The 26,315-nt window shown below is 65.2% G+C and overlaps 2 protein-coding genes across 3 annotated transcripts; both read left to right on the top strand.

Moving 5' to 3' along the window:
- Positions 1-15,750: 15,750 nt before the first annotated feature.
- On the top strand, positions 15,751-20,864 carry SYT8 (synaptotagmin 8). Its single transcript, XM_059883135.1, is given in 10 exon segments — positions 15,751-15,968; positions 18,555-18,664; positions 18,765-18,931; positions 19,277-19,328; positions 19,331-19,374; positions 19,485-19,838; positions 19,924-20,035; positions 20,124-20,257; positions 20,368-20,425; positions 20,428-20,864. Coding segments are annotated over 9 exon segments (1,290 nt in total). The 5' UTR covers positions 15,751-15,968; positions 18,555-18,570; the 3' UTR covers positions 20,703-20,864.
- Positions 20,865-22,021: 1,157 nt separating this feature from the next.
- TNNI2 (troponin I2, fast skeletal type) lies at positions 22,022-24,620 on the top strand. Of its 2 annotated transcripts, NM_001192094.1 has the most exons (8): positions 22,022-22,075; positions 22,635-22,664; positions 22,838-22,844; positions 23,371-23,412; positions 23,504-23,632; positions 23,777-23,866; positions 24,142-24,318; positions 24,430-24,620. In NM_001192094.1, the coding sequence occupies exons 2-8, from the start codon at positions 22,657-22,659 to the stop codon at positions 24,523-24,525; spliced, it is 549 nt and encodes a 182-aa protein (NP_001179023.1). In that variant the 5' UTR covers positions 22,022-22,075; positions 22,635-22,656; the 3' UTR covers positions 24,526-24,620. The 2 variants fall into 2 exon arrangements, with proteins under 2 accessions (NP_001179023.1, XP_059738782.1); XM_059882799.1 differs by having other exon boundaries at positions 22,023-22,075; positions 22,838-23,412; positions 24,430-24,619.
- The last annotated feature ends 1,695 nt before the right edge of the window (positions 24,621-26,315 follow it).

The following is a 26,315-nucleotide window of genomic DNA, read 5'->3' as shown; positions in this document are numbered from 1 at the left end:
GTCCTGCTAAGCCCCTATTGTCTTCAAAACCCTTTTTTGATCTTTTGATGTTTCCTCCAGTTGTTCTCATCAGGAGAGGTCAGACAGTACAGCCCGTCACTCCCAGGAGCCCGAGTCCTCCTCCCCTTTTTATTATGTGAAAACTATTATTATTTTCTGGAAAACTCAGAGGACTGTTTTACAAGCTCATTGTTGGGCATGTCTGACTGTTTTTACGGGGGAGATAGTGAAGCTTTCTATTCTCCAGGTCCCTGTAAACTGGATCTCTGTCTCTTTCTTAATTGCTTCCCGGAAGAAGGCAGAAAAGATGTTTACACAGTGCTGGGTCCCTTTGGGAGAAGGACAATCAGGGAGACATGCTGTCTCGGGGGGTCAGTCTGGGTGACAGGTCAGCACGTGCGCCGGGCGCCCTTGGAGCCACTGAAAGCAAAATTTTCTCTTTTCACTTTGACCTGAGTCTGAACGCAGTCCTGCCTGCCCTCTACTTGGCCACAGGTGCCCCCATCTGGGGATTCCTCTCCAACCCGGAGACCAGGGAGAGCAAGGCTCCCAGCACTGAGTGGAGCAGGGCCTGGAGGGGCGGGGGCTCCGGTTGAGGAGCGGGGAGTCCTGACGTCAAGGCTCCCAGCACTGAGTAGAGCAGGACCTGGAGGGGCAGGGGCTCCGGCTGAGGAGCGGGGAGTCCTGACTTCTGGGCACACTGTCCCGTGGACCCTGGTGCTGGAGAGCCCGCCAAGTGCCAGTGACGGCCACAGCTGGATGGGGCTGCGGTTGGGCTCACAGGGCAAGTCCCGGAGCCCGGGGCAAGGCGAGGCAGCCTGCGGCCGAGTCACAGGCCTGTGCAGCAAGAGTGCCCGCGCTTCCCTGGGCTCTGCCCATCACTCCTGCCACGGGGCACTCGGTTCTGCTCTGCGCGGCCTCGTGGCAACAGTGCCTGGGGCCAAGCCCAAGCAGGACCAGGATGCACGTGCTCATGGCACAGCCAGCTAGTCCAGAGCCCCGTGTGTCCTGGCCGCTTGTCGACCCCCGCCCCGGCCAGGCCCACGGGAGTGTCCCCGGGGACCAGGTAAGCGGAAGGAAGAAGCTTGTGCTCTGCTTCCCGAAAGGCTGGCTGCAGCGCACCCCAGCCACAGGTACCTTTGAAGACACTGAAGGACAGTCACCGCATGGGGAGGCTGAGAGCCGTGCACCCGCCTGCTCACCTGCGTAGGGGGGGAGTGGCCCAAGCTGAGAAAATGCAGATTCCAGGGCATGGACTGGTGGTCTGGAAGGAAGAGCCCTGAAGGTGGGAGATGGGAGCCCCTGGGGAAGACGCGGGGAGGGGCCTGAGCATGGGGCCCGCTGGCGGTCAGGCAGTCCACGGCGTGGAGTGCGGGGGGTACCCTCGAGGCGCCGTGGAGGCCTGCCTGGGGACAACACGGAGGAGGAGAGGCGTGACGTCCTTAGGGATTCATGGTGTGCACCCAATCTGACACCCCGCCGCATCCGCACTGAAGGGCTTGTGAGTTCAGGAGAAAGGGTGGGGTTGGTCAGGGTCTCTAGAGAAACAGAAGCAACAGGCTAGAGAGACATAGGAGTGTTCTCGTCTTCTGACTGCTCTGCAAGGCTGGGGGGGCTTCCCTGGTGGCTCAGATGGTAAAGAATCTGCCTGCTATGTGGGAGACCCAGATTCGATCCCTGGATGGGGAAGATCCCCTGGAGGAGGAAATGGCAACCCACTCCAGTATTCTTGCCTGGAGAATCCCATGGACAGAGGAGCTTGGAGGGCTGCAGCCCATGGGGTTGCCTGGGGTCGCCCAGAGTCCTGGATGTGACTGAGCGACTAACATCACTTTCACATCACCACGAGGCTTGCAGGCTCTTAGTTCCCTCACCAGGGATTGAACCCGGGCCATCTGCAGTGGACGAGTGGAGTCCTAACCACTGGACTAGCAGGGAGGTCCGCAGAGGCCTCGGCTCAGGCCGTCACGGAGGCGGAGAAGCCCCACGGCACGCTGGGGAGTGGGGAGTGTGGGGTCACTGGGGCCACGTCCGAGGGCCTGAGAAGGTGGAGGAGGGCAGCGCCTGAGGGCGGGAGAAGACGGGCGTCCCCGCTCGAGCAGGGAGCTCGTTTCCTCTGCCCGCCTCAGGCATTCAGGGGCTGGATGACGCCGGCTGTGCTGGGAAGGGCATCTGCCTCCTGAGTCCACCCCGTCAGAGGCCGACCCCTCCCGGGACGCCCTCAGGACAGCCAGACCACGTGTTCCCAGCTCTCTGAGCCTCCCTAGGCCAGCCGAGCTGACACACACGTCAGAGAGTGGGGGCAGCTGCTGGCCGTTGTCCCCCAGGACCCCCAGGGGCTGTGTGCTACCTGGACCCACCACTCTGGGCTCGGCACAGGTCAGAGTTCTGGTCCCCAAAGGGGGCGCTCGCTTTTGCAGGCACGCCACGTGACCTTGGCATTCGACCTTCCAGGAGGCCTGCCATGCCACCCCCGCCTCCCACCCTCTGCAGCGGAAGAGCTAAGATGACTGAGTTCTGGCTGCTGGTGGCAAGCCTGCATCCAGCAGCTTCTGGAACCTTCCCCAAGAGACAGACGTTTTGGCCTCTGCCCTCTTCCTCACCCCTGCCTTTGCCTGATGCTCAGAGCAGGACTCGGCCATCGTTGCCCATGGTGTGGGGGCCTCAGCCTGGGGACGACGGAGTGCTGAGGGCGGGCGCTGCCCTGTCTTCAAGAGAAACTCTTAAGCTGCCAGTGTGTTACAATTGCACTCACGCCTGCCCCTGCGCTTGCGCCCTGGACCGAGGCCAGTGCCAGAGCCCGCCAAGGCCCAGCAGTGTGAGCCGGTGGAGCCCGTATCTCGCATAAACACTTCCACACCTGCAGCAGCGAGCTTGGGCGGCCGAAAGGCCTGCAGTTTTAACCACACTCACTGTCACCCAGGCCTGGGGCAAAACTTCTTCTTACAAGGACCCTGGTCACACTGGGTTAGGACTCACCCATGACTTCATTTTGCCTTAATCCCCTCTTTAAAGGCCCAGCTCCAAATAGCCACATAGTCTGGGGTCGACTTCACCATGTGAACAGGGGAACAGCATTCAAACCACCGATGACTGCTCAGCACTCATGCGTGCATGCACACCTGCATACAGGCAGGGGTGAGGGGACCCCTGCACCCTCTGCCACCCCCGTCACACGCAAGGGCACAGTGGGGGCGCTCACCCGGGCCGGCCTCCTGGAAGGCTGCAGACCTCTGGAAGAGGTCAGGAAGTGGTCCGGAGCTCAGCCTCTGGGGCAGCCCCCACCTTTGCCCACCCCCAGTACGGGCCCAGCCCCAGGAAGAGGGGACTGCACAGCGACAGAGATGCTGCTGTTTCAATGTTTTATAAATCATATATGACCTTCCACTTCCTCCTTGTTTGGCTGGGCTGGGTCTTCCCTGACCAGAGACCGAACCTGGGCCCCTGCATTGGGAGCACGGAGTATCAGCCACTGAGCCACCAGGGACGTCCCAGCTGCTGCTGCTGAGTGGATCAGGGAGGCGTGGAAAGTGGCCCCCGGGGCAACCCCACCAGGTGGCAGGGGCGCCTCTGGGTGCGGGTCGGCTCCCAGGGCACCTGCCCGTGCCCCCCGCCCCAGCTCCTGGGAAGGAGACCTCCCTTCCCTGCAGACACAAGCCAACTCCTCCATGGGCCGTCTCGGGGGGCCTGCAGAGCCCAGCCCTGGAGAAGGACAGCAGGACGGCTGGAGGCAGGGTCCCCGGCCCCCCAGCCAGGAGTTTGGGTCACCCATCTCGCCTGGTCCTTCCGCTCCTTCTTGAGTCCTGCCCGCTGCCCCTCCTTCTCCCCAAACGCTCCTCTCCTTTTCTGGGGCTCCGGGTGGCTGGGCTGCTTGTTACTTGTTGCTGGAGAGCCTCACCCCAGGCCCGGGTCCTGCGATGATCATGCTGGAGTTTTCCAAGGGCCGTGGGGCCGGGAGGCTCTGAGGCCTGCCCGTGACGGCCCAGTGGCCGGGCTGGGCAGGGGTGCACATGGCCGGCCTGAGTGAGCCTGGGAGGCCAGGGAGGCCCAGACCCTCCCTGAGCTCTGCCTTTACCGGGAAGGGCCTACGGACAGCTGCGCTGTCTCCATCCATGAGCAGACGCAGGGCAAACCCACGTCCCCTGCTTCGGAAGGTGGATTCCTAACCACTGAACCACCTGGAAGTCCCAAGATGGCGAATTTTGCATGTATTCCACTACAATAAAAATAACTGAAAAGATATGAGTGCGCCAATTCTGTCCACTGAACAGGCCTAGAAACGATGACCACAGCAGCAGCAGCGAGCACCCCAGGACCAGAAGTGGGAGCCCTGAACACCCACGGAAGTCCCTCTGGGAAGGATCCAGGACCCCTGGAGAAAAGGTTGGGATGGGGCTTCTATAAGGTGAACGAGGACCTCGGGTCCTGCCTGAATGCACGGAACCTTCGAGTATCGAATCCTGCCACATCGCTGCAAAGTGGCACACGGGCAAACACAGTCCAAGGTGCGACCCCTTGCTCGCTGGTCGGGGTGACAAGTGTGACAGGCTGGACTGTGTCCCGCTAGCATCCAGAGTGACGCTGTGAGTCAGGCTTTGACACAGCCCACGTCCTCCCCTCAGCAGAGGTAGGGTCGGTGGCTGGCTCCTGACCCCCAGGCCAGGGCAGAGGCGCAGAGGTTTTCAGAGGTCACTGAGCTGACTGAGGGCGGCTCTTTCCGGTGGGCCTGACCTGCTCAGGGAGGCCCTTCCTAAGAAGCCGAAGCATCCCTGCAAGGATAGCGTCCTTGTGTCCTAATTTAAGTTTGCGGTGATTTGTTCGAGCGCAGAAAATGCACATGCTGGCTCCAAATGGCAGCGGTGCCGAGGCTGAGCAGCCCATCTCAGGCTTTTTTTCTGGGAAGGTCTGTGTGGTAGTTGCTCAGTCGTGTCTGACTCTTTGTGACCCCGTGGACTGAAGCCAGCCAGGCTCCTCTGTCCTTGGAATTCTCCAGGCCAGAATACTGGAGTGGGTAGCCATTCTCTTCTCCAGGGGATCGTCCTGACCCAAGGATGGAACCCAGGTCTCCTGCATTGCAGGCAGATTCTTTACCAGCTGAGCTGCCGGGGAAGCGTTCTGTAAAGAGCCAGAGAGTAAATATCTTTGGCTTTTCTATTATCACACAGCAGATGACCACAGACTTAGCAGCCAAACAACACTCGTTGTTTCGGCTTGTGTTTCTGAAGGACCGAGGTCCAGACGGGTTCTGTGCTCAGGACCACACAGGCTGAGATCACAGGGCCCCCCCCTGCAGGCTCTGGGGGCAAAGCCACCTCTGGGCCCAACCGGGTGGTTGGCAGAGTTCAGTCCTCGTGGCTGTGGGACTGAGGGTCCCCTTTCCGGGCTGGCTGTCAGCGGCGGGCCCTTTCAGCTCCTTCCAGCCCTCTCTGTCTCAGCCTTCCTGTGGCACCTCTTGCTTTTTGACTCTCTCTGAATTCCTCTGGCACCGGCTGAAACTCGTGTGATTTAGATTAGGCCCACCCAGGTCATCTCTCAGTTTTATTTATTCATGCATTTTTTTTCCTTTTATGGCCATGCTATGCAGCATGTAGGATCTTAGTTCCCCAAGCAGGGGCTCAACACGCGCCCCCTGCATTGGAAGTGTGATGTCTCTTGTTTTTGTGTTTTTTTTTTAAAGATTCATTAATATTTATTTTTGGCTGGGCTGGGTCTTCCTTGCTGCTTGGGCTTTTCTCCAACTGCAGTGGGTGGGGCTCCTCTCCAGCCGCGGGGCACAGGCTTCTCTCGCTGGGGAGCAGCGGCTTAGGGCGTGTGGGCCTCTGTAGCTGTGGTTCCCAGGCTCTGGAACACAGGCTCGGTAATTATGGCGCACGGGCTTTGCTGTTGTGCAGCTCGTGGGATCTTCCCACACGGTGGATCGAACCCATGTCTCCTGCGTTGGCAGGCGGAGGCTTTACCACTGAGCCACCATGGAGGCCCAGAAGTGTGGAGTCTTAACCATCATCTCTGTATTTTAAAGTCAAATGATTAGCAGCCTTAATGACATCCTCAACCCCCCTTTTGCTAGTAACATAACCCCAGCACGACAGTGAACTCTCAAGGTATTCACCGTTCTGGGAACTAGGGCAGAAAATCTGGCCAGAAGCAGGGTTTCTTAGAATCCAGCCCACCACAGCCATCATACCACGAAAGAAGCCATGGGTGGCCTGTGGACAAGGCGTCGGGGCTGTGTTTCAATAAAAGTCTATTTGCAGAAACAGATGGCCAGCTGGATGTGGCTCTGTTGTCTGCCAGCCCGTCAGCCAAAGGTCACCAGCGGCTGCTAAAACCATGGAAACTGCTGAGGGAGCTGGGTGGCCGTCGGCTCTGGCTGACCCCATGCTGCCCGCTGGTCAGCGTCACAGAAGAGACACCCTGGTCACCACGCACCTCTGGCCCTGGCGCCACAGGACACAGCATATCTGCCTTCAAAGTAGCCTTGCCCAAAAATTTGACCTCAAATGGATCAGGGCCAACAAGAAACACGGAGCACGGAAAAATGCTGCGGTGTGATCCAGGAAATGCAGAGTACTGGAGATTCTCTAAAACAAACAGCTTTGATCTTTCAACAAGTAACTGCGAGGATTGAGGGGATGTTGTAGTCATTCAGTCATTCGGTCACTCGGTCGTGTCTGACTCTGCGACACCCTGGACTGCAGCACAGGTTCTCCCGTCCTTCACTCTCTCCTGGAGCCTGCTCAGATTCACGTCCATCGCGTCAGTGATGCCATCCAGCCATCTCATCCTCTGCCCCCCGCTTCTCCTCCTGCCCTCAACCTTTCCCAGCATCAGGGTCAGGAGGAGAGCCGGTGCCTACCACCTCCTGAGGGGTCCGTCAGGACGGGAGCCGGTGCCCACCGCCTCCCGAGGGGGCCGTGGGCAGCACTTCCCTCCTCACTGGCCCCCACACAGGCGTCACACGGCAGGCGCTGCCTCGGCTTCCTGGCAGAGTGGGAGGGGGTGGCTCACTGACCGCATCCCGGGTCGCAGGTGCTCTGGTGTCTGCTCTCCGTGGACACTCAGGAGAACTTCTCACCTCTCACCAGCAGAGCTTCTGTGGCCCGTGGACACCGAGTCCCATGCTCTCTGTCTCTTGGTGTCCCCTCCAGGGATGGGGGCTTGGTATTTCCTCTGCTTTGTCTCTTGCTGAGCAGGCTGGGGTCTCAGGATGGTCTTTGGTGCTCCTCCTGGCTGTACCTCAGGGCCCCGCATCCTGCCTCCTCAGCCCTCCGTGCTCTCCAGGGTGGAGAGACCCCCCCAGAGGTTCTACCTGCTCTGATTTCAGGGCTCTAGAGGGTCTGGCTGAGTCCTGCAGCCCACTGGGCTGTTCCCCAGCATCTGGTACCTTCAGCTGATGAGGCCCAAGTATCTTTACCCAACAAAGATGTGGGGGATTTGGGGCCTAAGGGGCACCATTCTAGGGGAAGAAAGTCTCCCAGGAGAATGGCTTGGCAATTGTTACTTACTCGGGGACCCGCCCCAAGATCATCAGCGTCCTCGTGCACAAGCTCCCAAGCCCCACACACAAGATGGACTCAGTGAGAAGGAGGGAGGGAGGGAAGGAGGAAAGGGGAGAAAAATGGAAACATGGATGAATGGATAGATGGATGGATAGAAGGTGGATGGGTGATGATGGATGAATGGATGGGTGGATGGGTGGATGGAGGATAGAGGATGGATGGATGATGAATGGAGGATGGATCAATAGAGAATGTACGGATAGATGGGTGGCGGATGGATGGATCAATGGATGAGGGATGGATGGAGGATGGATGGAGGATGAATGGATGGATGGGTGGGGGATGGACGGAAGACAGATGGACACACACACGCACACAGAGGGTGGGGCTGACCGACTGATCAGGGTCCAAAGAGGCTGAGGAGATGACAGGTGTGAGCACACAGGCAGACGCCCAGCCTGGGGGTGCGGTGGCGAACATGCAGCGGCTGGAGTGAAGTGACACGGACGCTCCCACCGCCGTTCTTACTTCTTGCCACGTGAAGTCGCTCAGTCACGTCCGACTCTGTGCAACCCCATGAACTGTAGCCTAGCAGGCTCCTCCATCCATGGGATTTTTCAGGCAAGAACACTGGAACCTGCTTAAGTCCCAGCAGCCCTCAGAGAGGGCCACAGCTCTTCTTCCCAGTTACAGAGGGGAAAGTGGGGGTGTTCCTGGTCCCCCAGTTTGCTCCGGATCACAGGCTAGGAAGGTGAGGAAGCACACCAAGTGTTTCTAGGCACCGAGCAGAGACCCATAGAAACACAGGGGTCATGGGGGCCCCGGAGCTCAGCCAGACCCCAGGTGTGGGGACAAGATCGGGCCCATAAGTACACAGAGGCAGTACAGCACCCGCAGGAACAGCGAGGCGGGCCAGGAGTCTGGCCCCGCGGCTAGGAGCAGAGGTGGAGGCTCCAGAGCCTGGGCCCTGCCCGAGCCCTGCCCGAAAACTCTGGCCGCCCACCAGGGTCCTCTCGTGCCTGGGCCTGAGTGCCGTCCACTCTGGGGCCGGGCAGCACCCGCAGGGGACCCGCGTGTAAACATCCTGCAGGACGGTGAGGGAGCGTGGGAGCCAGTGGCCATCGCGGGGCCAAGACGTCCCTGCCCCACAAAGTGTGGCCGAGGTGGACAGTGCGGGGCAGCAGGGCACGCCGCCTGGGGGTGTGGGGTCCTGGGGGCCAAGGTGGCCTCTGGACAGTCAGGTCTCGGGAGCTGCGTGTGCACACGTGGGCGTAATGTGCACCGTGGGTACGGATATACATGTGTGTGTAGGTGTGCTGGGGTGTGCACTTGCCCACACATGGAGCTGGGGGCCCCCTGCACGTCCGGGGGAAGCTGCAGGCTCCGAGGCCCCAGCGGGTGCAGGGCGGTGGTTTCAGGACCGAGGGGAAGGGCCGCTCCACAGCCTCCCAGCCGGGCCCACCAGAGCCTGAGGCCCGTGCTCCCCTCCAGCCCGCCCCGAGGTGCCCAGGCGAGCTCCCCCTTCTCTGCCTCCCCCCGCCCAGCCCTTGCGTCCTCACAGCTCCTCCTGCCCATCCCATCCGTTGTTCCATCTCGCCTCGCGCCCCCCAGGGCTGCTGTTTGCCCCTCTGTCTGTGGGCCGGTGGGACGAGCTGAGATCAGGGAGATGGATCTCTTTCCCAGGTGATCCCAGACCCCCTTGGGGGCCCAGTGAGCCCACACAGAGCGTGTTTGGGGAGGGGGTGTCCAGGGTGGAGAGCTGCTCACAAGGGGCCTCAGTTAAGGCGTTCTGCACAAACCAGGCCCTCAGGTAGCGAAGCCTTTTATCTGGGAGGAGGGTTCTGTGCAGAGGGGTCTGGGATGGGGCGTCTCAAACTCAGGGTCCCGAGGCCGGCCTCTGGGAGAAGGAGGGTTAGGACAGCGGAGGGGGGCCCAGCATGAGGCCTGTGTACGGAAGGGGGCGCCCACACGCCTGCCTGCTAGGCAGCCTGCCCAGGGCTGGGCAGCAGGCTGCAGGCGGAGCTGGGCAGGCTCTGGGGAGGGAGCTGGGGTCCGGCGGGGGTAGGAGGTCAGGCCGCCTCCAGGAGCGGCCAGCGGACAGCAGGGGGAGCTTGGAACCCGGCTGATCTTAGCCCGACCACCTTGGCCCTGGCCCTGCCGTCAGGCCTCCCAGGGAAGCTGTTGATGGGCACCCCCGCTGCCCTGGGGGTGACTGCCTGGGAGGCCGAGAGCAGGCGGCATCTGTGGGAGCCCCAGGCCTTCCGGCCTCACCTGGAGACCGAGCAGGAGACCCTGGCAGGGGCCGGAGGGACCAGCTGCCCATGGGGAGGGAGGCAGGGAGACCATGGCCGGCCTCGGGGGTCCCCCGGCCCAGAGTGAGGACAGAAGGGTGGGTGGCGCCTTCCAGGGCGCCTCAAGCCCCCAGGCCCGGATCAGAGGCCCTCTCTGCAGCTGCTCCCCAGTCTCCCGCTGTGAGTCATCACGACCCGGTGGGGTCCCTGCCAGCTGCGAGATGGGCAGTCACCGCGGGCTCGGGAGGTGTCCCTGGAGGACACCCTCACAGCAGGGGCCTCCCCGCAGCCCAGGGACTGAGAGGCCATGAAGGAGGCGGAAGTGACCTGTCTGCACGCCATCCCCAGGCCCTGTCCACACTCCCAGCTCGGGCCCAGAAATGGGGTATGGGCCTCGGGGCCCACCTGGCTGACCTCAGGGCTGCCCACCCACTGGCCGATTGGGAGGAAGGCCTCAGATGCCCCCACCGACCTCCAGACCTGAGTGAAGGGGCTCCCGTGCATATTGCCAGAAATGGGGGTGGGTCCACAGTAGCCCTGGGAGCCTGGGGAAGGGTCAGGGGCTGGCGCCCGGCCCACAGAGAGCTGGAGTGGCCTGGATGGCAGTGGTGGGGGGGAGGCCAGGACCCTCCAACCAGGGGGATGCCTGGACCTCTGGATCCTGAGAGAGGAGACCCCCACCCAGCAGGCCTGCCCAGAGAATACACCGACCCTCACCCAGAGCTTGGATCAGGCCCTCATGTGGGGCCCTAGAAAGTGGGGCTCAGGTCCTGGCCCCCGTGGAGACTTCTGGGAAGCTAGCACGCTCCCTGACCCCCAGGAAGCCCCTGGGCAGGACATGTCACATGCACACCCTTTACATCCTGATGTGAGGTGGGAAGAGTGGGGTCAGCCCCAACCGGGGCCTGACGGGCCCCATCCCCCTGGGGCTGTCAGCCCTAGAGCCATGGCGGGCAGTGGCCAGGGTCATGGTGGGGGCTCAGGGGTCTGTGGCCCCCAGAGGTGGCATCCCCTGCACCCGCTCAGCCTGGGCCCCTGGGCCTGCCTGGAGGCTCCCCCCTTCCCGGGCAGGCAGCGGCGGGTGGGCCGGGGGTGGCCTGGGCAGGAAATGTGAGCTCCAAGGAGGGGTCTGGAATGCACGCTCAGCCGCTGGCAGCCCGTCCAGGACACGCACGGTGGAGGGAAGGCTCCGCTGGCCTGCTCCCAAGCCGAGGGTCCACACTCTCCCTCCATGGCCATTCCCCACCCCTGCCCCCACGGCTCCCGGTGCCAGCGATACCGGGGTTTGCATTGGCTTCCAGCCAAACCCCGGAATGCGCCTGCTGGCTGCGCGGCAGCTGTTCCTGGAATTGGGGCGACAAAGCACCGCCTGTCTCGGAGTCGGGGCGGACGGGGCGAGCCCGCCCAGCGCCACGCATGAATAGGGCACAGAGCCCCGGGCCGAGAATGAATGGGCTCACAGACGCCCAGACACCCGTGAATGGGCCCCAGGCGTCCAAAGACGCAGTGGAACTTGGAACCGGCCGTGGGGCCCGGAGACCTGGGATGTGGGGTGCAAACCTCTCAGGATCCATACTGGTGAAATCCTTGGTGAAAGGAGAACAGAGCCCCCCAACACCCAGACTCACGGCACGTGGGACTCGGGCACTTGGGAGCGGGGTGCAGGGCCCTGACACCCGGGCGAGTGCTGGACACTCGCCATCAAAGGTGCCCGGAGACTCGGAGGTGCAGGGGCCGAGGCACCGCTGTCTCAGTCCCAGGGTGTAAGGCCACGGCCTTCTGTGAACAGGGTTCATGCCCCTCATGTGCTCCAGGGACGGCGGAGGGTCCAGAGCCCCCAGAAGGAGCCTGGAATCCCTGGACCCTTGCACAGCAGGGAGCCGCCTGCCTGGAGTCACGGGTTAGCCCAGTGGAGACACCAGGCCAGGATGAACGGACTCACAGAGGCCCAGACATCCGTGAATGGGCACCGGGCATTCCAGTGGGATTTGGAACCAGCCACTGGGGGCCCGAGATCTGGGACGTGGGCCTCTGCGAGAGGCAGGCAGTGGGGTCCTGGGTCCCCGAGACCTTGATGAATGGAGATTCAGGCAACTGGAGATAAGGCCTTGGGAACTGGAGGATGGACGTCACCTAGCACTTCCAAGAATGGCCTGGCCGAGGAGGGGAACGATGGTGGGGACGACGGGAGGGACGATGGTGGGGACGACGGGGGGACGACAGGGGGGACGATGGGGGGATGATAAGGGGGAAGATGGGGGACGATGGGGGGGATGACAGGGGGGACGATGGGGGGACGGTGGAGGGGACGATGGGGGGATGACAGTGGGGACGATGGGGGGACGATAAGGGGGAAGATGGGGGACGATGGGGGCGGATGATGGAGGGGACGATGGAAGGTGAACAGTGAGGGGGCTGGACGGTGGAGGTGGATGGCCCAGAGGTCCTGGAGACAGGGGTGGCAGGGTACCCTTCAGGTTGATGGTTGGAGTCCTTGTTACCAAGGTGATCAAAGGAGTGGGATATAGGCCACCCAGATACTCAGAAAACTGTGGGTCAGAACATAACGGCAGGAGCCGTGGGTTCCTGGGGCCTGAGGCTTCATGGGAAGAGCGGACAGACTGCAGCTACACCCAGAGGGTGGTAGGGCGGGTGGGTGAGTGGTCTGGACTCAAAACAGAGGAAAGGGTGGGGAGAGTCAGAAAATGAGGCTCACGGTAAAAAAAGCGGTGGATGTGTCAGTCGCTCACTGGCCGACTCTTTGGGGCCCCATGGATCACAGCCCCCGCCAGGCTCCTCTGTCCATGGGATTCTCCAGGCAGGAGTACTGGGGTGGGTCGCTGTGCCCTCCTCCAGGGGATCTTCCTAGCCCAGGGACCAAACCCAGGTTTCCTGCATTGCAAGCAGATTCTTTACCATCTGAGCCACTAGGGAAGCCTGAGGTGATGGTACCTGGCCTGATCTATCTGGATAAACGAATAGACCGGCCGGCCTAGGTGAGCTGGTGCAGACACAGGCAAAGGTACCAGTCCCCCAAGGATGTGGAGACACACCGTGCTGAGTTTAGGCGCTGGGCTGCCAGCTGAGGCTCTGGGACAGGGCAGCCAGACCCTCCGATGGAGGAGCAGGAGACAGCGTCTCACGGGGCTGGTGTGAGCGCCCAGGACCGTGCCCATGTCGCCCGATGCCCAGCAGGCGGGCGGCCAGGTGCCCAGTGTCCTGGTGCATTTGGTCAGGACGACCGGATGACAAGGAACACATCCTGGTTCTCCAGGGAATGGGGTGAGGCCCCAGGGCTCCAAACAAGAGCCTGCCAGGACTCGCCCCCGAGGTTCCCGCAGGCTCTCGGTCTTAAAGGGACGTGGACTGGACAGTTGAGCTCTGCAGCAGATGGGACGGGGGCCTCAGACACTCCAGTAACGGGGTAGAGGACCCAGACACTCCGACCCCTGGGGTAGAGGACCCAGACACTCCGACCCCTGGGGTAGAGGACCCAGACACCCAGACTACAGGGGTAGGACCCTGACATGTCTCTCGGGTGGCGTCCAGCTCTTGGGAAGCGTAGGTACAGCCCCGGACACCTGGCCATGTGGCGAGCACAGCCAGCATGGGAATGAATAGCGCAGAGTGGGGTCAAGGACGAGGGGGCATGCACGGGTGGGGGCTGTGAATGGGGCGCGGGGCATCCAGACCGCAGGAGCAGGGCCGCGGGGCTTGAACCGGCACTCAGGCCAATGAGAGACGTGTCTGGGGGACGGTCCAGGCACCCAGGGGGCCAACTAATGCGCACAGGCTTTCCAGGAACCAGGCGACCACGGAACAGAGAGCCCCAGTGTCCAGACCAGCAGGGAACATGCCCCCGGCACCTTGGTGTGGGAGGAGAGGCTGCCAGGAAGCGCAGAAGCTGAGTGTGTCTCCAGGAATCCCCAGGAGTGAGGAAACGATGCTCTGACGGTGGGGGTGCCCCGATGAATAGATCTCCCAAGGGAATGTGAATGGGGCCCCCAAAGCTGCAGAGGAACCATGGGTCCCAGAGGCCCTTTGGAGACGCAGCTGACGCGGGGAGGGACCGGATGCCTGGGTCACAGAGAACCCCCGTGTTCTGACATGGGTGCTGCCCTCACTGCACACGCAGCTGATGCCGGGCACAGGCTGCCTCAGTCTCCAGGAGGACGGAGTGTAGTTCACCCGGATGCCCCAGGAAGCAGGGCTTGCATCCTGGGGAGACCCAGGCTCAGAGTCAGCAGCCAGGCCCTCCACTGGAGAGAGCTCAAGGAACCAGCTCCACGTGATGCAGGCCTTCAGCGGAGAGGGCAGGCTCCTCGGGCGCCTGCGTGACATGTACAGGACCCCTCACACTCAGATGATGGGGTGCAGGCGTCCAGATGAAGAAGGCACAGTTAGCCCGAGTCGAGGACCATCGGGGCACCCCCAGGCTGGGATCCAGAGGATGGGCACCGGGTACCCCAGCCCACGGAGGCCCGTGGTAAGCTGAGTGCCCACCCCGCGCGGGTCGGCGAGGGTGGGGTGCACGCGTGCTGCTCCAGCACGTCTCATGGTTCCCTGCCAACAGCTCCCGGCTCCCCCACGCTAGCGACTGCCATGAGTTCCAACCTCAAACATTCCCCCAGCAACCTCAAAGGAAGCATCCCGTCCAGGAGCCCCGCCAGGGTCTCCATGTGGCTCTTGGCTGCCAAGCCGCCGTCTCGGGGCCGCGGGGCTGGCCTGGGGCTGCCAGCTCTGTTTGGTTTTCCCCTTCCTGCCCTGGAACCTCAGACGCCCGTCTGGCCGTGGAGGCGCCCAGATCCTGGGAAAGGCACAAAGGCCCTACACAGTTGGCCTGGGGAGAGCCCCTCGCGGGGCAAAGGCTGCAGGCGGCCCCGCAGCCCCGCGCCCCTATCACGCCCACCCACGCACCTCGCCCCCGCAGCACAGGAGCTCCAGCAGGCCTCCTCTTGGCCCCAGAGCTGTTCCACTGCTCCTTTCGAGCCTGCATCCCCAGGTGGGACAGGCAGAGGGACCCGGACCTTATCCGGGGGAACACGTGCCCAGAAGGACATGCACGTTCCCAAGCGCCATGTGCCCCCAGAGCCACACGTGGCCAGCTGGGACACACGTGTGCCCACGCCTGCACACGCATCCCATCTGTGCTGTCCCCAAAGCGGCCTTGGCACCTGGGCCCAGTGTCCCGGAAGTCCTGCCCAACGAGCCCTGCGGGCTGGCTAAGCATTACCCAGCCCCACGTCAGGCCGTGGGTTGATAATGGGTTGGGAGACACCCTGACCTGGGTGGGCCTGTCGGAGCTGGACCCGGGGAGGGACCAGACCCGGAGTGACTGGACCAGATAAACTGGCCAGAGCAGAGTGGAGCTCCGATGACCCGCCCTGCTGGGCCCACTGAAGCAGGAGGCACGGAGGGTAGAGTGGAGCAGGACTTCCACCCGCCACCTCCACAGCCAGGGCCAGAGGCTCGAATAGAGTGGCCTCCAGAAGGCTCCCCGGGCTCTGGAAACCAGCAACGGAAGGGCCGACAGGCCCGGGCAGTCCCCAGGGAGGGCGCCTGGCCCCGCTCACTTTGCTGGGTGCCAAGTGCCCCCGGGTTCAGCTCCAGCGGACCCAGAAAGTCGCTCGCCTCCAAACCCAGGCGTCCTCCTGACTAGGAACACATCCCCCGGTGTAGACAAACCTCATGCAGCCCGATCTCTCCACTGTCCCACCTGAAGGTCAGCCCAGAGGGCCACCGCCACCCCCGGCAGGACCTTTGGGAGGACCTGCGATGCCCCAGGGGAGTCCTGCGGGTGGGGGCCTGGGAGGGGCCCTCCTCCCAAGGGAGTTTCCTGGCCCCTGAGGGCCAGCAGTTCCGGCCCTGAGGTGGGGCTCCCCGAAGCCCTGCCTCCCACACCCCGCCACCCCCCAACCCCACCCCAAGCAGAGTTTCCAGCCACTGGAGGCTGAGCAAAGCCGCGCGCTCGGGCACTGTCTTCCAGCGCCCAGGGCCGAGGGGGAGGCCGGGAGGCCAGACGTCAGGTGAGAGTGTGTGGAGGCCGGGTGGGCCTGCCGCCCCCGAAGTCCGGGGGAATCCTGTTCTTCTGGACGGAGGTGCACAGAAACTTTGTTTCCGGGAAGAATCAAGCATTCCAGTTAGACCAAAGGTGGAGGGGTCAGTCAGCGCAGCTTCGGTAGGTGCCCGGCCCCAGGTTGACAGGGAGGCCCTCCCCCAGGGACGGCGGGCGTGCCCCACTGGGGGAGGACACAGCGTGGAGCCCAGCGTCGCTCCTGCGGGTCCCAGGGCCCGGAGTGACGGGGAAGGCTTCCTGGAGGAGGGGGCTCACTCAGGTCTCCGAGGCCAAGCAGGATGGGGAGGGGGCGGCAGTGGGAAGGTCATGGAGCAGGAGGAAAGCTTGGCAGCTGGGGGAGCAAACGGACCTGTGCCGGGAGGTGGGGAGGAGGATGCACACTGCCCAGAGGGAGAGAGCAGGGTGGCCTGCAGGGAGCCATGGAGGAGGTGGCGGGGGCTGAGACGCCGCTGAGACACCAGCCCCCGCTTCCTGGGAAAAGCGGCCTCAGCACCCGGAGGCTTTCCCCAGCAGGGCCGCAGAAGGTACACTCCAGGAGGAACTTCCTGCCTCCTGAGTGGCTGGTCGGGGGTTGGGGGGGGGCACTGCCCAGGCAGAGAGGGCATCCAGAGGCCGATGCGGGGACAGGGAGGGCTGAGCGGGGCCCATGGGGCCGCCCCTGGGCCACCTGCCCTCCTGGGGCCCCCTCGAGTGCACCCCAGGACCCCAGGCCTGGACACAGGCTGGCGGCCCAGCCCGGCCGGTGGAGCAGACAGCGCCACCTGGTGGCCGCACGCAGGCCGGAACCTTAACCACCGCGGGAACCGGGCAGTCCAGGGGGACCCTGAGCCTGCCCAGGCCTCAGGGCCCCCATCGCTCGTGGCTGGTGTGCCCAGGGGCCCGCAGTCCTCTCGGGTCCGCTCCCAGGCCCCTCTTGCAGTTCTGGGACTCCCCTTTCTTCAAATCCCGGCGGTTCGAGGTCCATGGCTCTCCGGTCAAACAGGAGGAGGACACCAGCCAAGCGGGGTGCGGGGAGGGCACACGCATGCACACTCACGAGTATGCACATGCACCCACACACACACACAGGTACACACACAGATGGGAATTCTGGGCTGACAATGACCACCAACCCCGTATTCTCAACCATGAGAATCACGAAGGAAGCTGTCTTAACCCCAGGACGCACTTTGGCTCTGACATTTCAGCAGGTAAAGGTGGGCTTTCAGCCCCACGTGGGAGCTGGGACTCCACGTCGACCGCAGGGCTGCTCCAGGGGCCTGCGGGCCTGCGGGCCTGCGGCTCTGGCCAGCCCACCCAGGGCACTCCACCAGCCGGCACAGGAGTGGTCAGAGGGGCTGCCCGGTCCTGTGAGCACCCCGAGCGCCCCTACACTCCACCACCAGGGCCTCACCAGTGGCCCCCCAGCCAGGACCGGCTCCACAACTGTGGGGCTCACGCAGGGCTCGTGCGGCCTCTTGCTCCACACCTGAGCTCACCAAGCTGGCAGCGGCGGGAATTAGAGCAAGCCCGGCCTCCGCTCTGAGCCCCGGCTGGCCTGACGTCCCCTCCTCATGTGGGTGGCTCCCGGGGGCTGGGGCCTGCCCGCTGCGGTTGGACAGCTCTTGTGGGGACGAGACAGGCGCATTCGGGGGGAAGCGGAGACAGCCAGGCTGTGCAGCAGGACCCCCGCAGACAGGACACCCTGCTTTGACTGTGGCCCCTCCTTCAACAGGTTGGGCCGGTGCTGGCAGGGGGCGCTGAGACTGTTAGATCTCAGTGGGGCCCTCTTCCGACCTTCCCCGCACTTTGCAGCAGGGTGGGTGGGGGGCATGGTAGTGTGAGGTCCAGCTCTGATGCCTGCCTGTTCCTGGGGGGCTGGGGCTGGGCTGGGTCCTATGATGAGGCCGCCGGTGCCCCCGGAGGAGGGGAGCCCAGGACAAGCTGTTGCGGGGAGACTCTCATGGCCTGAGGTCTCAGTGTGCGGGCTGTGGAGGTCCCTGTGGGGGTCCCTGTGGGCGTGCTCCTCCTGAATGGTGGGCTGTGCCGGCCCCGCCCTCCACCCCCCCAGCAGCAGAGCTGCTGAAGGGTCGGGGACAGGTAGGCGGGCAGGAATGCCGGCCTGCGCCCGGCTGCACCCTGCCCTGCCTGCCCCCACCTCGCTGTGCCCCTCGTGGCACGTCCTTTGGCCCAGAGGAACCCCTGCTGACCCTGGGGGTCCGAGCCCCACTCCCACCCCTCCTGCACCCCGTGATCCTAGCACAGCCCCGGCCCCCCATTTGCTCTGGGGCTGGTGACCCACAATTGAACACGCTCCGCCCGTGTCACCAGCAAACCGTGGTGGGCTCAAGGGAGCCAGGGCCCAGGGAGAGTGGCCAGGTGGGAAGGGGCTTCCTGGAGGAAGGCGGTGGAAGGCTCTCGGGAGGCCGGTGGGGGCAGGGTTGGGCTGCCCAGGCTGGGCCTGCTTGCGGGGCTGGGGAGGGGGTGGTGGCTGGAAGGCTGGGCCCACAGGGGCGAAGCCAGCTCTTTGGCCAGGGCCCAGAGCCTCCCTCCACCTGGCGCCGCTCGGAACGCTCGCCCTGGCCACCCCAGACAGCCTCCGTGCCCGGGCAGACCGAGCTGGCTGCTGCTGGGCAGATGGGATGGTGGGCAAGGTCCCCATGGGTCACCCTCATGAGTGACCTGACCGCCCCGGCCATTCGCTCCAAGGCAGCGGGACCAGGAGATGGAGCACCCTCCAGACACCCACAGTGCCCGCACCCCGGTGGGCACCACAGCCACGCCTGGGCTCACACTGGACCTCGCTACCCCTATCCCCTGTGAGTCTGGGGGCCTGTGGGGGACAGTGCAGACGGCCCAGGGGGTGGGGGGCGGTCACTGTCCACAGTGGCATCTCAGGCCGTCTCTGCGCCACCCCAGGGCTCCGCTGGGCTCTCGTGGCCGCTACCATCGTAGCGGGCGTCCTCCTCACATCCTGCCTGCTCTGCACCGTCTGCTGCTGCCGCCGTGGGCGCCACAGGAAGAGGCCCAGAGACAAGGAGGCTGTGGTCCTGGGCACCACCGGGCTCACCACCACCACCCACCTGGTGAGAGGCGGGCACCCAGCTCCCTGTGGGCCAGGGCCGGGGCAGCTCCGCCCCCAGGGTGGTCTGGTCTGCCCAGGGCAGAGGTGGGGGCCTTCCCCGCAGGGGAGGTGACGAACAAAGGTGTGAGGGGCTCGGGCCACGGGGAGCCACAGAGGTTCCGGAGGAAGGCCGTGGCCTGAGAGGTGGATTGGGGGGCATGGCGGCCAGTCTCACAGGGCTGAGAGAAGGGTGGCCTTCTAGTGGCCTGGAGGTCTGCTCTGCCGTGGACCTGCTGCCTGCGGGGCGAGGGCTCCGATGGGCACAGGGTGCCCACACAGCGGTCAGCATTCTCGTGACACCACTCAGGTGCAGCCGGAGTTGGGTAACGTGGCATCTGGACCTGGGGGTGCCCAGCAGTGGGGTGCCTGCAGCTGTCCCTGGAGTATGACTCTGGAAGCCAGGAGGTAAGGGGGTCCCAGAGGATGCGTGGGATTTTGGAGGGGTGACGAGTGAAGGGCGGGCGCCCAGTGCTGGGTGGCGCAGGGCTGACCGGGGAGGGGCCCCTGCCTGCTAGATCAGGGTGGGCCTCAAGCAGGCTGCGGACCTGAGGCCCAGGACCCCGGGCGGCACAGCGGACCCCTATGCCCGCCTGAGCCTGTCCCCGGACGCCGGGTGCACACATGAGACAAAGGTGCACCCTGGCACGCTGTGCCCCGTGTTTGAGGAGACCTGCTCCTTCCACGTGAGTCCGGGCTGGGCCCGGGGGGCTGGGCGGGGTGGCCGGGCGGCTCTGCCGAGCTGCTGCTCCTGGCACAGGCGCCTCTCCCAGCACGGGACACTGGGCACGCTCAGCCTGCCACTGGGCTCCGTGGACCTGCAGCACGTGCTGGAGCTCTGGCGCCCGCTGGGCCCACCCGCCGCGGCCGAGGTGAGCCCGCCTGCCCCCGGCTCCCACCCTCCCACCCGGCTCCGCGTGCTGGGGGGCAGCTGAGGCCCTCTCGTGCCACCCGCAGCCTGAGCAGACCGAGGAGCTCTGCTTCTTGCTCCGCTACGTGCCCGGCTCCGGCCGGCTGACCGTGGTCGTGCTGGAGGCCCCAGGCCTGAGCCCGGCGCTGGCAGATGAGAGCTGGACCCACCGCTCCACGTGGACAGAGGAAACCCAGGGCTCAGCCCTCAGACCTGGGAGGCCCTCTGACCCCTTTCGCTCTCCCAGACCCCTACGTGAAGGTCCAGCTCCTGCTGAACCAGAGAAAGTGGAAGAAGAGAAAGACATCGGCCAGGAAGGGCACGGCCACCCCTTACTACAACGAGGCCTTCACCTTCCTCGTGCCCTTCAGCCAGATCCAGGTGGGCTGCCTGGAGGAGGGGGCGGGGGGGGGGGGCGGTACCTCACTCAGGGCCAGACTGACCACTGTCTCTCTCCCCTTCCTCCCACACCTCTGCCTGCTTCTACCCAGAGCGTGGATCTGGTGCTGGCCGTCTGGGCCCGGGGCCCACAGCTGCGGCCCCAGCCTGTCGCAAGGTGCTGCTGGACTCCCAGCGCTGGGCAGACATGCTGGCCCAGGCCCGGCGGCCAGTCGCCCAGTGGCACCGCCTGCAGCCAGCCAGGGAGGTGGGCCAGGCCCGGCCTTGCAGTCCCGCCTGCATCTGCCCTTGCCCGGCTGCTGAGGGCAGCCCTGGGCCTGGGTGTCCCCGTGCGCGCTGCCCCAGGGCCCGCCGTAATAAACGCCTCCCCCCTGTATCATGTGTCCTTCCTGAACTCCGCAGGCATGGCAGGGTCAGGGGCTCCTGACACCGTCACGGCCCCTCCCGTGGACAGGGAGAGGGTCTCCTCTCGTGGCTCAGCCAGGCCTTGAGGCCTCTGACTGGCGCCTGACAGCTGAGTGAGGGCAAAGGGGCCCCTCCAGGCCCACGGGGAAGACCCAGGAGATGGGGCCCCCATCTGTGACTAGACAGTTAGAGCTGGGCCCCTGGGGACACACTGGGCAAGAGGCAGACGTTTGGGGGTGGTGACAGTGGGCGGAGGGAACCCCACTTCCTGGGGCCACCCCAGTCTCCCACAAAGCCCCCAAACTGACGACGGTGGTGCGAGGCCTCCCCTGCACGCGCAGCAGGGGGCAGTAGTCGCCTGCAGAAGCCACCCTGGGGCCTTTGGGGGCTCAGCCTGGCCCAGAAAGCGGCTCTAATCCCCACACATCTGGACGGCTTTAGCTTTCCCTGACCCTCCCCATGGCCGAGAACCCCCAGCTCGGAGGATGCCAAGTCATGGTCGTCCGGATGCCTCTGCTGGGTGGGGGCCAGGGCGGGGGGCCGCAGGCCCAGGGCTGGGGTGAGGAGGGTAGAGCTGGGCCTGCCTGAGCAGCCAGGCGGGCCCTGGGCTCCTTCGGGTCAGGGAGAGGTTCCCAGGCGGGTGGCGCCGAAATCCTGAGTTTGAAGGACATATTCCGAGCAGTGCGGGGAGCCAGCCCAGGGGCAGGGTGGTCGGGCAAGGCTGCACGTCCATCTGGGGCCTCCATCCTGTTCTGGGAGGAAGGTGGGATCCAGCCCCTGGAGGGCAGTCCCCCAACCCTAAGCCCAGAGCCCCTAGTGCTGCTGCAGGCCCCAGACACGGCCTCTGGTCCAGCCTGAGGCAGGGAGCACGTGAGCAGCTCTTGCCCAAGCCGCCCACTGGGCTAGAGGGGACTGTGGGCAGCAGAGTGTGAGCAGGCTGCTGTTTCCCGGGGGCCCAGAGGCCTGGGGAAGCCGAGGGGCCCCAGAGAGGACCCTGAATCTGGGCAGACGGGGCTGGGCCGGAGTGACCCCTCGGCTGACCTCTGAGCCGGCACCATGGCTGCTGAGGCCATCACGCTGTCCTCAGGCTCCTTGCAAGATACGAGGGAGGCAACTCGAAGTCGTCACCTCGCCCTAAATAGACCAACCCAGCCTCAGCACCCCCTCCCAAGACTTCTTGGCCTGGATGGCGGCGGCGGTGGCGGCTGGGCCAGGCCAGGCGGCTGGGCAGGTGGGGAGGTCCCTGTGCCCCCATTGGTCTGAGGAGGACTCCATGCCCTTTCTGAGCGGGGGCCCAGCCCGGGGGAGGCCATTTATAGCCCTCCCCTGGACCCACCAGCCCGACTCGCCGCTGCCGGCCTGACCTCGGTCCCAGCACCGCTGCCCAGACGCGAGGTGAGGCCGGCCCGGCCCGCCGAGGCCAGCACGGGCGTGTCTGGGGCGCGCTCGCAGAGGGACTTCTCCAGGGCTAGGGTGGAGGTCCGGGGTCTGAGGGCTTCTGCAGAGCAGAGGGCTGCAGGGAGATGCCTCTGGAGGGGGCTGGCGTGGCATGGGGTCCTGGACGGCACGGTGACAGCCAGGCCTCAGCTGTGGGCTGTGGGAAGGGGACTTCACAGTGTGAGGGACCCCAGGCCCTACCGGGGGGCAGCATCTTGTGTGCACTTGGGCCAGAAGCCGAAGGAGCAGAGTTAAAAATAACCGGCGGCTCAGGCGGCCACCTGTGCTGGCCAGACCCACCCTCCCGTGGGGACAGCTGCAGCAACTCCAGGCCCGCGGGGACATTTCGGGCACACTTTCTCCTCTTACTGCCCACCCCCCCCCCCACCGCCCTGGGGAATTCCAAGACGTGGCCCTGAAGGAGGTGGGGGTAGGGGGCGGGTTGGGGCTCTCCTGGCCCCACTGGGTATAGGGCTGGCGGGCAGGGGCCCTGACCCCCCACCTTTCTCTCCCACAGGCTATCAGCTCAGGAGCGCACGATGGGGGAGTAAGTGTAACCCTCAGCCCGCTGCCCCCAGGGCCCCCACCCCCCAGTGCTGGGTGGGGGTCTCCGCATGTCCCCACCTGGCCATCCCGTGTGCCCACCCATCCCATCACACAGCCCCATGGCCCTAACCTCTCTTCTCTCTCCCCCACCCCCTGCCCGCCCTCTGGGGACAGTGAGGAGGTGAGTACCGGCTTTGGGGTAAAACGCTGAGGGGGTGGGACCCTCGAGTCAGGACAGGCCTGAAGCTGGAGCTCCAAGGCCCAGGGAGACTGCCTGTCACCCTGCGGGTGACACTGCCCCACCCCACCCACAAAGACACTGGCAAACAGAGGAAGTGCCTCCTCTCTGGCCCCTCCCACGGGCCAGGGGAAGTGGGGCTGTGGCCTGGTCACCGGGGAGTCGCTTCTTCTTTCTCATGGCTGCACCCCGCCCCCACCCCTGGTGCCTGAGGTCTCCCCTGCCCTCCTCTCGCCCTCCCTGTCTGAAGTCTCTTCTCCAGACCCCAGCGCTCCCCACCAGAAGGGCTGCCCCAGCAAAGGGTCACCAATGCGGCCTCGTGTCCCGGGCTGGTGTCCGCCCACCAGGCCCAGGCCCCGCCGTACCTCGGGCAGGACGCAGGGCTGGCCGGGTGGGCAGGAAGGGGTGCGGAGTGCTGGGACCCCCCACCGGCTGGCCCTGACTGCGCCTCCTCTCCCCTGCCCTGCAGAAACGCCACAGGGCCATCACGGCCCGCAGGCAGCACCTGAAGGTAGGTGCCGGCCCGGGGAGGGCGGCCCAGGGGCTCGGCGGCCTGGCCAGCTGCGCCCCTCACCGCCCGCTGCCCGCCACCCCACCCCCAGAGCGTCATGCTGCAGATCGCGGCCACCGAGCTGGAGAAGGAGGAGGGCCGCCGGGAGGCGGAGAAGCAGAACTACCTGTCGGAGCACTGCCCGCCGTTGCACCTGCCCGGCTCCATGTCTGAAGTGCAGGTACCCAGGGCCCCCCGCATCGTGGGCCCCGTCCCCAGCCTGGCCCGGCCTCCCCCTGGGTCGGGAGGACGAGCGGGGTGGTCAGAGCGGGTGGATGCCAAGCATGGGGTCGCCTGCCCACCCACCCGCGACCTCCGCCGCCAGGAGCTCTGCAGGCAGCTGCACGCCAAGATCGACGCGGCCGAGGAGGAGAAGTATGACATGGAGATAAGGGTGCAGAAGAGCACCAAGGAGGTGAGGGCAGGGACGGCGCATGGGCCCGGGGCGCGGGCGCCCTGACGGCAGGACCCAGGGGTGCGGGCACCCTGATGGCGGGGAAGGCGCGTGGGGCCTGGGGCGCGGCTGCCCTGGCGGCAGAACCCATCCCCGACGCCCGCCCGAGGGGCAGGGAAGGCGCGTGGGCCCGGGGCGTGGGCGCCCTGACGGCGGGACCCAGGGGAGCGGGGTGCCTTGGTGGCGGGACCCAGTCCCCGACGCCCGCCCGCCCAGCCCTGCTGCCTGCCCTGCAGCTGGAGGACATGAACCAGAAGCTGTTCGACCTGAGGGGCAAGTTCAAGCGGCCCCCACTGCGACGCGTGCGCATGTCGGCCGATGCCATGCTGAAGGCGCTGCTGGGCTCCAAGCACAAGGTGTGCATGGACCTGAGGGCTAACCTCAAGCAGGTCAAGAAGGAGGACACTGAGAAGGTAGGGTGCCCCCGCCAGCGGCGGCAGGCTCAGCCCCGGGGGCCTGCCTGCAGGGCCGGACGTGGGGGTCAGGGAGGCGGGGCGCCGCCCTGAGCCCTGTCCCACCTGCAGGAGCGCGACCTGCGGGACGTGGGCGACTGGAGGAAGAACATCGAGGAGAAGTCGGGCATGGAGGGCCGCAAGAAGATGTTCGAGACCGAGTCCTAGGCCCCTCACCCCCGGCCACCGCCCGGCAGCCCTGCAGCCCGCGGGGGGCCCTGAGGCTGACTTGGCGCCTGTCAATAAAGGATTCCAATCCCCACGCCTGCGCCTCCCTGCCCTGGTCCGGCGCCGCCCTGGCCACAGGCCGCCCTGGGAAGGCCCTCAGACGGTGCCGGGGCTTGGCACTGGGGAGCCACACGCGGGCTTTGGGGGTCCCGGCTGTCCTGGGAGGGCCATCTCCAGGCCAGTAGTCCTCCTCCTCGCCCTTTCAGAGCGACACCCTGAGATGAGCGTGCGTCTGTTGTTGCTGTCGTCACAGAGGCCCCCTTGGGGCCCAGAGACACTGTCCTTGAGGCCCTGGTCCATGCAGGAGCCTGGGGGGCCTCCCTCCCTGTGCACGCAGCCCATTCCTACCAGCTGCCCTTTCCCAGGCCCCAGGCCCCAGGCCCCCACAGGGGCTTGGGGGGCGGTCCTGGACCAGACTCCTGGGGGCCTCAAGGGGCTGGGGTCTGTCTCCCCCTGGAAACTGGTGACGGAACAAGCCGGCCCTCTCTAGGCCCAGCAGGAGGCCTGGCCCTCCTTCCTGCCTGCCCCGGCCCTGTCCACCCCCACATCAGGGACGATGACCCTGGCAGGCCCAGACAGGACTGTCACAGCAAGGCCGCCTTCAGCCTCCTCTTGAGGGATGACGGCGTGGTCTGCGAAGGCCCTGCACTCAGATCTCTGGTGGGGAGGCCAGGCCGCAGTGGTGATGGAGTGGCTGTCCACCCTGCCCTTGCCCTCGGGAGGCCCCCGTGACTGATGTGTAGGGCCCCGGAGCCTTGAGCCTCGAGGGAGGGACGTCAGCCCGCCCGAGGCCTTGGCCAGTCCTGCTGCCCGGCCCTGCTGCTGCAGCGCGGGGACTGGGCTCCGTCCTGCGAGCACCTTCCTGTGGGCCCTCCTGCTTGGCTACCCTGTGACTCGGGGCGGGCCCAGCGCTGGCGCTCCCGACGGCGGGAGGCTGCTCGCCGAGTGCGGAGCCCAGCACGGGCAGGTGGCAGGCAGTGGGCTCCAGGACTGGGTGGGCTGCGGTGGCCAGAGCTCCCAGGGCGGAGGCGGTACCTGCCCCCCACCCCGCGGGGCTGAGGGCGGGGCCCCCCAGGGATGCAGCCCCCACAGGTGGGACCTACTCCGGTGGGTTTGGGGAATGATCTTCTTGCAAGCAAATGCCAAACACGAGGTTCCAGAGGGTGACTCCCTGGGCTGGGGGCAGTGGGCGTGACGTGGCGCTTGGGGCAGGGCAGTAGATTTACGGGTGTGTGCGCTCACTTGGGTCCAACTCTGCGGGACCCGCTGGCGTGTAGCCCGCCAGGCTCCTCTGTTCACGGAATTCTCCAGGGAAGAATACTGGAGTGGGTAGCCATGCCCTCCTCCAGGGGGTCTTCTCAACCCAGGGATCGAAGCCACATCTGCATTGGAGGCGAACTCTTAACGGTCTGAGCCACCTGGGAAGCCCCCAGACTTATGGGTACAGAGGGCCACGGGAACTGAGCCAAACCGGCAGACACCCACCCAACGCAGCTTGGCTGGCCCCACACCCCTTGCGACCCCCTGAGGGTGGCACCCCTGGGTGACCTCACTAGCCGTGTGGACATGGGCCCAATCCAGGAAGCACATAGTCCAGCAGCGGGCAAGTATTGAGGGCTCTGCCTTCTAGAAAGTTCTCTGCAGCGTGGAGAACAGTCGAGGCAGGATGGGAGCCGCTGTCACTCCCTGGGGGCGGGGGGAGAGCGGCTTTGGGTGCAGAGAGATTCGAG

This window comes from Bos taurus, chromosome 29 (genome assembly GCF_002263795.3).
Source record: "Bos taurus isolate L1 Dominette 01449 registration number 42190680 breed Hereford chromosome 29, ARS-UCD2.0, whole genome shotgun sequence".
Taxonomy (NCBI): Eukaryota; Metazoa; Chordata; class Mammalia; order Artiodactyla; family Bovidae; genus Bos; species Bos taurus.
This window is presented reverse-complemented; position numbering and strand designations above follow the sequence as displayed.